Genomic DNA, 15,745 nt, shown 5'->3' with positions numbered 1-15,745 from the left:
ATGATTTTTTATTTTGCAAGATAATTTTAAAAAACATTGAAAAATATTTCAAAATATTTTTAAAATTAGAAGAAAATAATCTAGATGATTTTATTTCAATTTATAACATTCTAGATTTCAGAGAAACTGAAGACAAAATGTGAATTTTTTAAGATTACTAACAACAAATTTGGAAAATTATGAGAATGGACTCTGGAAGATTTCATTGCAATTTTCAAAAATGTTAGCATTTTTTTAGTTTTTAAGAAAATTTTGAATAAATTATTTGAGTTTCTGAACTTTTCTGATAGATGCCAATATAATAAAATAAAATTATACAAAACAAATCTAGAAGATTATAATTCAAAAATTGATTCGAAGAAATTTTTCAAAACATTTGAGATTTTTGAAAAATTAATGTATATCTGAAAATATTTTCACTGGTAAGTTATTTTGTTTGTTAATTAATTTCTATAGGTTTAAGATGGCAAATAATTTTTTTCTAAAAAAATTCTTTTTTATTTTGCAAAATAATTTTAAGAAAATATTGAAAACGATTTCAAAAGATTCTCAAAGTTATAAGAAAATAACCTGGAAGATTTTGATTCAGTTTTTAATTTTTTAAATAAATTCCCATCAATTTTTTGAATTCCTGAAATGCCTAAAAGATAGAACAATAATTTTAAACTTCAAAAGAATTGACACAATCTGAAAAAACATTTAGATTTTCGTAAGATTTCTGACAAAAAGTTTAGAAGCTTTTTGAGGATTTTTAAATGTTGAAAAAAAAAGAAATTCCTGGGAATTTTTTTAATGATTTTTTTTATGCTACATAATTTTTATCGATTTGGCAAATTCTTCGAAATATTCCATTTTTTAGGTTCAAAAAGTTTAACAACATTGAGAAAATTTCCGAAAATTTTAATATAAACCTGAAAATATTTTTAAGATTTTCCAATTTATTACAAGAAATATATTTTAATATATGCATTTAATTAAATTCGAAAGTATTTTTAATTATCTAAGAAAAATTCGAAAAAAAATTCGAAAATATTTATAAAATTATAATAAAATAATCTGGAAGATTCTATTACAATAACAAATTTTTTTAATTGTTTTAAATTTAAGAAAAATTGGAAATAATAATTTTTAACTTTAAAAAATTTCAACAGACTTTAAAAGAAAATTTAGTTTTTTAAAGATTTCCAACCAAAAATTAAGAGGATTTTTAAAGATTTTGAGAAGTTTCAAAAAAATACAAAAAATTTTCAAGATTTCTTGGAAAATTTGAAATGATTTTTTATTTTGCAAAATAATTTGAAGAAAATATTAAAGTAGATTTCGAAAGATTTCCAAAATTATAAGAGAGGACTCTGGAAATTTTTAATGCAATTTTACGAGAAATTCAATTCCATTCTTTGAATTTCTGATATTTTTTGAAAGATAAAAAAAAATTATTTAAAATTTTTAAAGATTTCAACAAACTTAAAACAAAATTTATATTTTTTAGGAATTCCAACGAAAAATTAAAAAGATTTCTAAGAATTTTCAGAGGTTACAAAAGAATAGAAACATTATTTTAAGGTTCCTGGGTAAATTTCTAATGATTTTTTTTTTCGAAAATAATTTTAAGAGATTATCGAAAATGATGTTAAGAGATTTCTAAAATTATTACAAACGAATCTGCAATATTTCATTGAAATTTTTAAAAATTTCAGAAGTTTTTATAGATTAAAAAAAAAGTTGAATCAATTATTGGAATTCCTGAACTTTTCTGATAGATGCAAATATATTTTTCAGCCTAAAAAGATTTCAACAAACTTAAAAGAAAATTTAGTTTTTTAAAGATTTGCAAAAAAAATTCAGAAAATGTTTTAGGATTTCAAAAGGTTTCAAATGAATAGAAAAAATTCTCAAGTTCCCTGGGAAAATTTTGGATGATTTTTTATTTTAAAACATAATTTTAAGAAAATATTGAAAAAGATTTCAAAAGATTTCTAAAATTATAAGAAAATAATATGAAAGATTTTAAATCAATTTTTTAAATTTTACAGAAAAATTTGAATCAGTTTCCAGAATTCCCGAAATTTTCTGACAGATAGAAAAATAATTTTAAATTTCAAAAGATTTAAACATACTTCAAACAAGATTTAGAAGGGTTTTAAAAATTTTGAGAAGTTTTAAAACAATAGAAAAAAAATCTTAAGGTTCCTGGGAAAATATTAAATGCTTTTTTATTTTGCAAAATAATTGTTTTTAAATTTTGAAAACGATTTTGAAAGATTTCTAAAATTATAAGAAAATAATCTGGAAGATTTTTAATCAATTTCTAAAAATGTTATAATTATTGTTTTAAATTTAAGAAAAATTGGAATTAATTATTTGAATTGTTGACATTTTCTGAAAGATGCAAAAATAATTTTAGGCTTAAAAAACATTCAACAAACTTAACATAAAATGTAGATATTTTAAGATTTCCAACCAAAAATTTAGATGCTTTTAATAATTTTCAGTGTTTAAAATAAATAAAAACAATAATGTAAGGTTTCTGGGGAAATTTTCTATGTTTTTTTTTTATAAAATAATTTTAAGAGAATATTGAAAAAGGTGTCAACGGATTTTTTAAATTATAAGAAAAGATTTAATTTAAATGTTAAAAATGTAGATTTTTTTTAAATTATAAAAATATATATTTTAATCAGTTATTGGAATATTTTCATTCAATTTTTAAAAATTTTAGATTTTTTTTTTAAATTAAAAAAAATTCGAATCAATTCTTTGAACTCCTCAAATTTTCTGAAAGATACAAAAATAATTTTAAACTTTAAAAAGACTTTAACTAATTTTAAACAAAATATAGATTTTTTAAGTTTTCTAAGAAAAATTAAAAAGATTTTTGAGGATTTTGAAAGGCTGGGGGAAAAATTAATGGAAAAAATTTTTTTTTGATTTTTTATTTTGCAAGATAATTTTAAGAAAACATTGAAAAATATTTCAAAATATTTCTAAAATTAAAAGAAAATAATCTAGATGTTTTTATTTCAATTTATAACATTTTAGATTTCAAAGAGACTGAACACAAAATGTAAATTTTCTAAAATTACTAACAAAAAATTTAGATGATTCTTAAGGGGTTTCAGAGGTTTCAAAACACCGCAAAACGTATTTTAAAATATTTTAAGATCTTAAGATTTCTGAAATGCCTAAAAGATAGAAAAATAATTTTAAACTTCAAAAGATTTAACAGAGTAAGATTTCTGAAAAAAAGTTTAGAAGCATTTTGAGGATTTTTAAATGTTGCAAATAAAAAAAAAATCCTGGGAAATTTTTTAATGATTTTTGTTATGCTACATAATTTTTAAAAAATATTGAAAAAGATTTGAAAAGATTTATAAAATTAGAAGAAAATAATCTAGCAGATTTTAATGAAATTTTACGATAAATTTAAATCAATTCTTTGAATTGCTGGAATTTTCTGAAAGATAAAAAAATAATTTTATTTTTCAAAAGATTTCAACACACGTTAAAAAATTTTTTTAACTATCTCAAAATAATATTATAAATATCAGGATAAGAGTTAGATTAAGAATTTATATTCAGTTATATTGTATTTTTATCGATTTGGCAAATTTTTCGAAATATATAATTTTGTTAGGTTCAAAAAGTTTAACAACATTTGAGAAGATTTCCGAAAATTTTAGTATAAACCTGAAAATATTTTTAAGAGTTTCCAATATATTACAAAAAATATATTTTAATATATGCATTTAATTAAATTCCAAAGTATTATCAATTATTATCAAACAAATTGTTTAAAATGTGATTCAGGTAAGTTAATTTTTTAAATTAATTAACTTCTATAGATTTAAGATGAGAAATATTTTTTTTCAGAAAAATGAATAAAAATCGTCAATGTGTTAGCTTAAATTATTTATAATAATGCTGAGTTTTAAAAAGAAGTGTTTAAACAATTTTATGAAATTTAATGAGTCGGAAAAAATTGATTTTGACCGGAAATTTTACAGGATTTGCAGGATTTCCTCAAACTTTCAGGAAAAAATCAATTAATTTTAAAATATATTTAGAAGTTCTGAAAAAATTTTAAAGATAATTTTAAATTTGAGCAAATTTAAAACTATTTCTATATTTCTCAAGATTTTGAAATAGAATTTCAAAGCTTTTCATGGATGTTTAAACTATTCAATATAAAAATAATTAAACTTCTAATTTAGGAATTGTTTAGTTAAGAAAATCTAACTTTTTCAATTTTTAATGTTTGTAGCTGAAAATTCCTAAAAATAATATAATTTTGAAAATATTGAAGTTCTTTCATTGATTTTTTAATTTAAAACATTGAAAATGATAATGTCGATTTATATTTTTCATATTGAAAAATGTTAATACCTTCCATTTTATACGTGAAAATCATTAAGCACTTGAATAAATTTTTAAATTAAAAAACTTTTAAACTTTAATTTTAAAAGTTCAAAATTCAAAGTTTCACTTTCAGTGCTTTCATTTGCAGCTCAGGTCTTATTACTTCAAATGGAAAATTGTTTAGCTTTAGTGTTCAATTTTCTAAATTTCATCGATCGCAAAGAATTTTTTTAAAGAAAAGTACAAACAATAATTAAAAATGTTCTAAAATTCAATTTTTGTAATTTTCTTTTTACGAAAATTGGCTAAAAAATAAGAAATCGCTTCTTATTTTTGTTAAAAATTTAATTAGGATATTAAAGTGAATTTTCTACAATATTAAATTCCATATAATAAAAATCTGTAATTATTTATTTGCTGCATATGGTACAAAAATAATAACTATAATAGCAGTTCAAGGAAACTATTTTCCTTAAAAAAATCTGTCTAAAAATATATCATGCTTTTTTATTATTCTATTACTTAAATAATTTTTAATTTATAACAAGACAATTTTGAGTAATTCAACGTCGTATACAGAAAATATTCGTAATTAATAAAATAACATAGATTTAAATCTTCGTAACATTTAGTAATATTTGCGGCGTTAATAGTAAAAAACATTTTTTTAATACTCTCTGGTTTTGTATATTACTGAAAATTCACATAGAATTCCTTTAAATTCTCTATAGTTTTTTCAAAACTTTTTAATGTTTTGAATTCTTTTAACTTTCTTGAAATCCTCGGAATTCCTTGAATTATTGTAATTTACGGAATTCCAATCAACTTGAAATTCTCTGGATTCCTTGTATACTTAAAATTTCTCTTAGTTCTCAGCATTTTTTAAATTCCTTGAAATTTAACAAAAACTTTGCAATTTTTTAATTTTCTTGAAAATCTTTGAATTCTTTTGAATTCTATGAATTATCTGAATTCCATAAATTTGTGAAATTCCTTACATTCTCGGAATTCCTTGAATAATTTAAATTCCGGAAATTCTATTAATTCTTTGAATATTTCGATATCCTTAAATTTTTGGAACTACTCTAATTCTGAGAATTCCTAGAATTTCTGTAATTCCGTAAATTCTGTGAATTCCTTAAATATTAAGGATTTCTTGAATTCTCTGAAATTATTAAATTCTCTGATCTTATTTAGTTCTTCTTTTTATAGCATTATCTTAATTCCTTATTTTATCTTAATCTCTTGAATATTTGGAATTCCTCGAATTTTCTAAATTCCTTGAATTGTCTAAACTCCTTTAATTTTTTGAATCCCTCGAATTGTCAAAATTCCTTCAATTGTCTAAATTCCTTGAATGTTTTTATATCCATGAATTCTTGATATTCCTTGAATTGATTGAATTTTCTGAATTTACAGAATTCCTTGAATTTTCTGTATTAATTGAATTTACTGATTTCTCTGAATTTTTCGAGTTCTCAATTTCTTGAGTTTTGTGAATTTCTCGAGTTCTCTGAATTATCTTAATTAATTGAATTCCTGGAATTGTCTAAATTCCTTGAATTCTCTTTATTTTCAGAAGTCCTTAAATTCTTTTAATTTCGTGAATTCTTAAAATTTCTCGAATAAACAGAATTCCTTGAATTGATTCCATTCCTTGAATTTATTGAATTTTCAGAATTTCATCAATTCTCTAAATTTGTCTAAATTCCCTGAGTTTTGTGAATTCATTGAGTTCTCTGAATTCCTTGAATTCTTTTAATTATTCGGATCTCTAGAATTCTCTCATTTTTCCCGAAGTTCCAGAAATTTTCGTAATTCCTTGAATATTTGGAATCTCTTGAATTTTTTTAATTCCATGAATTGTCCAAATTCCTTGAATGTTTGATATTCCTTGTAATCGTCCGTATTACTCGAATTTCCAGAATTCCCCACATTTTCTCAATTCTTTGATGTTTTTAATTCTTTGAATTAACAGAATTCTTTGAATTAATCGAAATCCTTGAATGAATTGAATTATCTGAATTTTTAGAATTTATTGAATTATTGAAATCTCTAAATTCTTTGAATTCCTTGAATTTTCTAAATTCCTTGAACTGTTTAAATTATTTAAATTTTCTGAATTTTTAAATTTTTCTGAATGCCCTGAATGCTTTTAATTTCGTGAATTCTTGAAATTTCTTTAATTTTCCAGAATTCGTGGAATTTTCTGAATTTATTGAATTCACTGAATTCCTTGAGTTTTTGGACTTCCTTAAATATTCTTAATTCCTTGAATTATATTAATTTCATAAATATTTGGAATTCCTTGCATTTTTCTAACTCCTTGAATTTTTAGAATGCCTTGCGTTATCTGAATTTCTTGCATATTTTTAATTCCGTGAATGCTTGAAATTCTTTGATTTATCGAAATTCTTTGATTTATCGAAATTCCTTGATTAAATTGAATTCCTTAAATAAATTTCATTCCTTGAATATTTTGAATTTCTTGAATTTTCTTAATTACTTAAATTATCTTAATTCCTTGAATATTTGGAATTCCTTGAAGTTTATCAATTCCTTAAACTGTAAATTCTTCTAATTTTCAGATTTTTTTAAATTTTCTGAATGCCTTGGATGCTTTTAAATTCTTAAATTCTTGAAATTCCTTGAATTGTTATGATTCCTTGAATTAATTGAATTTTCTGAATATATTGAATTTCTTGTGTTGTCTGAATTCCTTGAGTTTTGTGAGTTTCTTGAATGTCCTTGATTCTTTAATTATATAAATTTCTTGAATATTTGGAATTCCTTGCATTTTTAAACTTCTTCAATTGTTTAAATTTCTTGAATTTTTATAATGTCTTAAATTTTTTGAATTTCTTGAATATTTTTAATTTCGTGAATTCTTGAAATTCCTACAATTATCGGAATTCCTTGATTAAATTAAATTCCCGAAATGAATTTAATGCCTTAAATATTCTGAATTTTATTAATTGCTTAAATTATCTTAATTTCTTGAATATTTGAAACTCTTTGAATTTGATAAATTCCTTGAACTGTAAATTCTTTGAATTTTCAGATTTCTTTTTAATTTTCTTAGAGTCTTAAATGTTTTTAAATTCGTAAATTCTTGAAATTCCTTGAATTTTCATAATTCCTTGAATGAATTGAATTTTTTGAATTTATTGAATTTCTTGAATTGTCTAAATTCCTTGAGTTTTGTGAGTTCCTGGAATATTTCTAACTGAATAAATTGTATAAATTTCTCGAATAACTAGAATTCGTTGCATTTTTTAACTCCTTGAATTTTGGAAATTCTTTGAATGGTCGAATTCCTCGCATTTTTATCATTCCTTACATTTTCTAAAATTTTTGAATATTTTTGACTCTGTGAATTCTTGAAATTCTTCCTTCAATAATTGAATTCCTTGAATTCTCTGAATTTCTTGAATACCTTGAATTTTATAAATTCCTTGAATGTTTTGAATTCTTCGAATTCTTGAAATTTCTTGAATTATCAGAATTTCTTTAATTCCCTACATTTCTCAAATTCCTTGAATTATACTTCTGAACTCCTCTGAATTCTTGGAATGAGTTGGAACTCTCTGGAATTCAGGAATTTCTCCAAATTGAGGGATTTCAAGCAGTTTAGGGAATTTAGTGATTTTATTAAATTCAGGGAATTACAAGATTTCAAGGAATTCAGATAATTCAAATAATTTAGTAGAATTTACATAATTCCGGGGATTCAAAGTAATTCCAAGAATATCAAGGAAGTTAAAAGAGTTCAACAGAATTTAAAAGAGTTTAAAAAGAATTCAAGAAATTCAGAAGAATTGAATAGAATTCAGAAGTCTTAAAAATTCAAATAAATTCAATGTGAATTCAAAGGAATTTAAGTGAATTAAAAATAATTCTCAGTAATATACTAAAAGAGAGCGTATTAATTACCACACCTGTTGGCTGTTTTAATATGGAGGTATCGATTTTAAGTACCATTCAAGTAAGTGATTTTTAAATTTAATGTGCGACTAAATAAAACAAACATGTTTATGAGAAGACAACTATGAACATGTTTATCTCTCTTGTAAGAAACATGTAAATTCTTAACCTAATAAATTCATCAGAAATAATATTAAAACGTAACGAATTAATTAACTTTCTTTTTCAATTAAAAGAAAATAATTAATTGAATTAATTATTTAATGTGTTAACGCATAGAAGTTTACGCAACAACAGCTTTCCCATTAGTCCTTTCATCTCTCTCATCCTCGTTAGCTTTCTGCATCGCAATTTCATATTCACTGTTTTTATTTCTGCCTCTCCAACTCGTAAAACAAGTGTCTCCCTTCCCGAAATTTTCACCATCCTCCAAAGTTTCCGGCATCGGCTGATTCATCGTTTCCGGTAAATAAAGAGCCAAAAATCCGGAAACGAGAGCAATAAATCCGAAAACGGTAGGTGGTACTTTCGGATTGAAAGAATCCAACAACATGATCATCGGCGTGAGAGCTCCACTGAGCCTTGCACACATTGAACCAATCCCGAGAGCTGTATTCCTGACAACAGTTGGAAACAACTCAGCTGTGTAATTGTAAATTATCGCAAACGATCCCGCAATGCAGGATTTTCCCAATAAACTGATGATCGTCACTGCCGTTTTTTGATCTTCCGGAATTTGAGTTGCACTTATGCAGCATATTCCACCAACTAACATGAAAGTGCTCAGCAAACTTCTCCTTCCTGTACGATCCATCAAACAAGTGGTGAAAACATAACTCGGGATTTCAACAAGCCCAGAACAAAACATCATCAAAAATGGATTTCCATCCAGATTCTTCGCGTTCAGAGACAGGCCATAGTATGCTATCGAGTTCGCAAACCAATTCAGACAAACGTTCAATGTTTTCTTTCTGAGATTGGGTGTTTTGAAGAGATCCAGTCCACCATGTGATTTGTCTGCATCTGCAGAGGCTTTGCTTTTCGAGACGAGATCAGCCATATCCAGATGATCCTCTGTTCCATTCATTTTCAGTCCTTTCTTGACTATTGTCACTGCTTCTCTAACACGACCTTGTGCCCACAACCATCTGGGAGACTCGTCCATTAGCCACCAGTGCCCAATCAACAAAGCACTGTGAAGACCATAAATTATCTGTAGCCACATTCGGTCTTTGATGACTGCTCCCCAAGCTGCTACCAACATAAACCCGGTTGCGAAAGCTGCTTGGAAAGATATACCGCAAATTGTTCTCTTTGATGGTCCAACAAGTTCCATTGTCAGAACAAAACCAGTGATGTATGCTCCAGCAGAACCAAAAACACCATAGAGGAATCTGATGATCAGAAAAGTGTAGTATTCTGGTACGAAAGCTACCAAAACACCGAGGATCAATTGTGCTACTGCGGAGATGTAGAAGATGATTTTCCTACCATACTTGTCAGCCATTGATCCCAAAATGACAGCACCAGCGAAAACACCAAACATGTAGGTTGATTGTGCAACAGCTCCCATCCATTTTCTCGAACAGACAAAGTTCCATTCTATACCTCGAGATGATTGATAGTAGGTTGTGTTGTATAGCCAAGCTGAACAGGTTTTGGTGTTGTTGTTTTCATCGAGATAGGAACAGGTGTCTCCTGGTATTGTTCTGGGACCTCGGTGGAACAATGGAGATTGGGGGATTGTTGATTGATTGATTGCGGATTGATTCCATTGTTGTTCCGGAAACGTGGAATCAAGTAGCTGCAAGGTTGTGTTTTCAAGGTCAAGAGGTAGGAGACACTTGTGTTCGGGTACGGCAGCTACAGTTGTTAGGGTCATCATGTGCAATCCAGCTGTTAAACCAGCTATTATGTGTAATGCAAATTGCCATGCTTGATATTTTCCAAATTCCCCGAGATGGGACATCATCTCTTCTAAATCGGTATCGACGCTAGCCATTTTGGTTTTGTTTTACAGGTATCGGAATTAAAGAATCAGAAATTTGAGGCTAATGAGTTCTCTGTTGATTCAAAACACTTGATTTATCTAGGTACACTTTTTTTATCCCTGACTTTCAAAAATTTTCTAACACAAAGATGTTTTTATTCGATCCAGAGTTTCATGAGGATCATCTGTGTGACAAGTTTTGCAGTTGGGTGATACTTTTTTTACTCGGCATCGACTGAAAGATGTTGAAGGTTTAATTAGTTGATTAATTTGGAACTAATTTTTTATAGAATTTTCGATTTAGTGAGAAAAACCACCCGAGTAAAAAAATTTGAACGGGAACGGTTTGAGAATTCATCTTCTTTAGTTAAAGATTTTATTATTTGGTTAAAAAATTAATTGTTTGGTTCAAGATTCAATAATGTGGTTAAAAACTTATACCTTTCGGCTGAAAATTCATTTTCTTATTTAGAAATTCAACTGCAAAAATTTGGGTAAAAAAATGTTTTTCTCGGTTGAAAAATCATTTTTAAATTTAAATTTATCTTCAGTTAAAAATTCGAAAATTGAAAATTAGTTTTTTTTCGTTAAAATTCAACAATTCGGATCAACGTAACTTCTAGCCTGAAACAACTTTCTGGGTTGAAAATTCTTTCTTTGTTAAAATTCAACTGAAAATTTGTCTTTTTGGCTTGAAATATCATTTCTATGGGTATAATTTTTATCTTTTTTTAAAATTAATTTTTCAAATTGAAAATTCAACTATTTAGTAGAAAATTCGTCTTTTTTGGTAGAAAATTCAAGAATTTGATTGTATTTTTTTCTTTCTTTGTTGGAAATTCAACAAATTGGTTGCAATTTTTTTTTCGGTTGGAGAATATTTTTTGAATGAAAATTCAACTTGAGTTAAAAATTCGAAAATTATATTGAACTTTTTTCATTCTTCACTGATAAATCATATTTAGGTGAACATTCTTACTTCACTAAAAATTGAACTTTTTGTTTTAAAATTCGTCGTTTAGGTTTAAAAACAGGTTTAATTTTTTTTCTTTCTCGGTTAGAATATCTTTTTTGAATGAAAATTCAACTTATTATAGAATGAAAAAATTATGTCAAATTTTTTTTTACATTTGATTAAAAATTCTTACTGGTTCAAAAAATCCAAAAAATTTTAAAAATTCAAAAATTCAACAGTTTGTTTGGAAATTCATCTTTTTTGGTATAAAGTTAATTTTATCAGTTGATAATAAACCTTTTTTGTTGAAAATGTAATGCAACATTTCTTTTTTTGTTTAAATTCAACAATTTGCATAATTTATTTTCTTGACTGAAAAAACTTTCTATGTTGAAAATTCTTTCTAGGTTAAAAATTTAACTGAAAATTTGTCATTTTGGCTTGAAATATAATTTATTTGGGTAGCATTTTAATCTTTTTTATAATTAATTTCTTAAAAGTAATAATTCAGCTATTTAATGGGAAATTCGTCTTTTTTCCTTCTTTTTGTACAAAATGTAACAAATTAGTTAAATTTTACGTCTTTCTTGATTAAAAAATATATTTTTTTTTTAATTTTAACATTTTTGTGCAAAATTCATTTCCCTGGATTCAAAATTCAACAATTTGTTTGAATTTTTTTTCATTATTGGTTGAAAATTGAACAAATTGATTAAAATGATTTTCTTTCTTGGTTGTAAAATCTTTTTTCAATTAAAATTCATCTTTAGTTAAAAACTCGAAAATTATGTTGAAATTTTTTTTATTCTTGACTGTAAAATCATATTTGGTTCAAAATTCTTTCTTAATTAAAAATTGAAGTCTTGCTTTTAAAATTCGCCGTTTAGGTTTAAAAATTCATATTTGTTTGTATAAATTTCATCGTTTTTTCAGGTTAAAAATTAATTTTTTATATTAAAAATTCAACAGTTTCTTGGAAAGTTCGTTTTTTTGGTATACAATTTTTTTTTTTTTAGTTAAAAATGAACTTTCTTTTTTTGGAAATGCAATACAACAATTGGTCTTTTTCCCTTGAAATATTATTTATTTGTGTAAGATTTTCATCTTTTTATTATAATTAATTTCTTAAAGGTTACGCTACTTGTTTTAAAATTCGTCTTTTTTGGTAAAAAATGAACTTCTTTATTGAAAAAACGAAATTTTCGAGTTAATTCTTTGGTTAAAAGTTCAAATTCTCAAGTAGAAAATTCGTCTTTTAGGCTTCAACTTAACTTTTTTATTAAAAAAATTAATTTTTAGTAGAAAATTCATATTTTTAACTTCCAATTCAGTTTTTTTAACATTCTAGTTTTCCAGTAGAAAATTAAACTTCCTTTATGGAAAATTATTCGTTTTTCCTTCAAATCAACTTTTTTATTGAAAAATCATTTCTTTAAGTATAAATCAAATTTTTTTGCTCTAAATTAAATTTTTTTTTGAAAATTTTAATTTTCAAGTAGACAATTTAACTGTTTTGTAGAAAAATCGTCTTATTGGCTTCATAGTAACTTTTTTTATGGAAAAATCGAATTTTTGAACAAAAAAATCATTTTTTTGGATTGACTTCATTTTTTGTTAAAAATTCTAATTTTCGAGTAGAAAATTTTTTTTTTTTTGTAGAATCTCTGTTCTTTTTTGATTTCAAATAAATTTTTTTATTGAAAATTCAAACTTTCTAGAAGAAATTTGTTTTTTTTTTGGCTTCAAGTTAATTTTTTGTTGAAAAAAAAAATCTTGAGTAGAAAATTTATATTTTTGGCTTCAAATTGCCCTTTTTTATGGAAAAGTCGAATTTTCAATCACAGAAATTTCATTTTTTTAGCTTTAAATTAAGTTTTTTGTCGAAAATTCTAATTTTCAAGTAAAAATTGATGTTTAAACTTGAAAATTAAAATTTTTGCGGCAAATTTAATTTCTGGTTAAAAATTCTAGTTTTCGAGTAGAAAATTCAACTTTTGTTTTTAAAAAATCGTCTTTTTGGCTACAAATTAACCTATTTTATGGAAAAATCGAATTTTCAATTGCAAACATTTTAAAAAGTTCATTTTTTTAGCTTCAAATGAACATTTTTGTCAAAAATTCTAATTTTCAAGTAAAAATTGATGTTTTTACTTGAAAATTAAAATTTTTACTGCAAATTTAATTTTTGGTTAAAAATTCTAGTTTTCGAGTAGAAAATTCAACTTTTGTTTTAAAAAAATCGTCTTTTTGGCTTCAAATTAAACTTTTTTTATGGAAAAATCGAATTTTTAATTGCAAAAAATTCATTTTTTTAGCTTTAAATTAACTTTTTCGTCGAAAATTCTAATTTTCAAGTAAAAATTGATGTTTTTACTTGAAAATTAAAATTTTGCTTCAAATTTAATTTTTGGTAAAAAATTCTAGTTTTCGAGTAGAAAATTCAACTTTTGTTTTTAAAAAATCGTCTTTTTGGCTTCAAATTAACCTTTTGTAATTGAAAAATCGAATTTTCAATTACGAAAAATTCATTTTTTAGCTTTAAATTAACTTTTTTTCCGAAAATTCTAATTTTCAAGTTAAAATTGATGCTTTAACCTGAAAATTTAAATCTTTGCTTCAAATTTAATTTTTGGTTAAAAATTCTAGTTTTCGAGTAGAAAATTCAACTTTTGTTTTAAAAAAATCGTCTTTTTGGCTTCCACTTAACCTTTTTTATGGAAAAATCGAATTTTCAATTACAAAAAATTCATTTTTTTTTGCTTGAAATTAACTTTTTTGCCGAAAATTCTAATTTTCAAGTAAAAATTGATGCTTTAACTTGAAAATTCAAATTTTTGCTTCAAATTTAATTTTTGGTTAAAAATTCTAGTTTTCGAGTAGAACGTTTAACTTTTGTTATAAAAAATCGTCTTTTTGGCTTCAAATTAACCTTTTTTTATGGAAAAATCGAATTTTCAATTACAAAAATTTCAAAAAATTCATTTTTTTAGCTTTAAATTAACTTTTTTGTCAAAAATTCTAGTTTTCGAGTAGAAAATTCAACTTTTTTTATAGAAAATTCGTCTTTTTTTCTTGAAATTAAATATCTTATTAAAACTAAAATTTCGAGTAGAAAATTAATTTTTTTGGCTCCAAATTAACCTTTTTTATGGAAAAATCGAATTTTTAATTACAAAAAATTCATTTTTTTAGCTTTAAATTAACTTTTTCGTCGAAAATTCTAATTTTCAAGTAAAAATCGATGTTTTTACTTGAAAATTAAAATTTTACTTCAAATTTAATTTTTGGTAAAAAATTCTAGTTTTCGAGTAGAAAATTCAACTTTTGTTTTTAAAAAATCGTCTTTTTGGCTTCAAATTAAACTTTTTTTATGGAAAAATCGAATTTTTAATTCCAAAAAATTCATTTTTTTAGCTTTAAATTAACTTTTTCGTCGAAAATTCTAATTTTCAAGTTAAAATTGATGCTTTAACTTGAAAATTAAAATTTTTGCTTCAAATTTAATTTTTGGTTAAAAATTCTAGTTTTCGAGTAGAAAATTCAACTTTTGTTTTGAAAAAATCGTCTTTTTGGCTTCAAATTAAACTTTTCTTTATGGAAAAATCGAATTTTCAATTACAAAAATTTCAAAAAATTCATTTTTTTAGCTTTAAATTAACTTTTTTGTCAAAAATTCTAAATTAATTTTTGGTTAAAAATTCTAGTTTTCGATTAGAAAATTCAACTTTTTTTTATAGAAAATTCGTCTTTTTTTTCTTGAAATTAAATATCTTATTAAAACAAAAATTTCGAGTAGAAAATTAATTTTTTTGGCTCCAAATAACTTTTGTACAAAATTCGTCATTTTAGCTTGAACTTAGTTTTTTGGTCTAAAATTCATATTTTCTGAGTTAAAATTACAACTGTTTTGTGAGAAATTAATCTTTTTTATGCTATAAATTTAACAACTCTCATAGAAAAATCAACTATTTGTTGGAAAATGAACTTTTTTTAGATAATGTAACTTATTTATAAACAACTTTTTTTTTATTTATTATTTTATTTTTTTTATTTTCTTTTTTTATTTTATTTATTTTCTTTTATTTATTTATTTTATTTTGTTGAAAATGCAAAGATTTAAATTAAAGTCCTTAATTTAAAACACTTGATTAAATATTTAGGTGCAATTTTTTACCCTTTGTTTAAATATCTGATCCTTGAAGCTAAATCGATCAGTCCAACGTAGCAAGAAAGATTGTGGAGAGGAGACTGAGTACAAGAAAAATTAATTTTCTTGCTTCAGCTGCAATCTTAGAGCCGGCCGGTGAATGTATTCGATTATTTATTTTATTTTTTTTTACGAGGATAATCGTCTTCGCTGCGCTCTTTGCATGCCTTGCCTTTCAAATCTCTCTTCACTGCAAAAAGGTGTGTCATTCGATCCAAAGATTTTCATGACGATCATCTAGGTGAAAATTTTCTGGATCATTCTGTTGTTTTTCTTTTATCAGCATCTGAAATATATTTTATTTTTAAATTAA

At 24.2% G+C, this 15,745-nt stretch overlaps 1 protein-coding gene across 2 annotated transcripts in view; it reads right to left on the bottom strand.

Moving 5' to 3' along the window:
- Positions 1 to 7,797: 7,797 nt before the first annotated feature.
- LOC117171281 (organic cation transporter protein) overlaps positions 7,798 to 15,745 on the bottom strand; it is a 30,953-nt gene continuing 23,005 nt past the window's right edge. For both annotated transcript variants that reach the window (XM_033358425.1, XM_033358424.1), the window contains exons 2-3: positions 15,400 to 15,718; positions 7,798 to 10,505 (exon numbers count right to left, since the gene is read on the bottom strand). In XM_033358425.1, the coding sequence (XP_033214316.1) occupies positions 8,564 to 10,282 (1,719 nt within the window). In that variant the 5' untranslated portion in view covers positions 10,283 to 10,505; positions 15,400 to 15,718 and the 3' untranslated portion in view covers positions 7,798 to 8,563. The remainder of the gene's footprint in view (positions 10,506 to 15,399; positions 15,719 to 15,745) is intronic.

The sequence above is a fragment of the Belonocnema kinseyi genome, chromosome 4 (assembly GCF_010883055.1).
Source record: "Belonocnema kinseyi isolate 2016_QV_RU_SX_M_011 chromosome 4, B_treatae_v1, whole genome shotgun sequence".
NCBI lineage: Eukaryota > Metazoa > Arthropoda > Insecta > Hymenoptera > Cynipidae > Belonocnema > Belonocnema kinseyi.
Note: the sequence above shows the minus strand (reverse complement) of the source record. Positions and strands in the feature narration are given on the sequence as shown.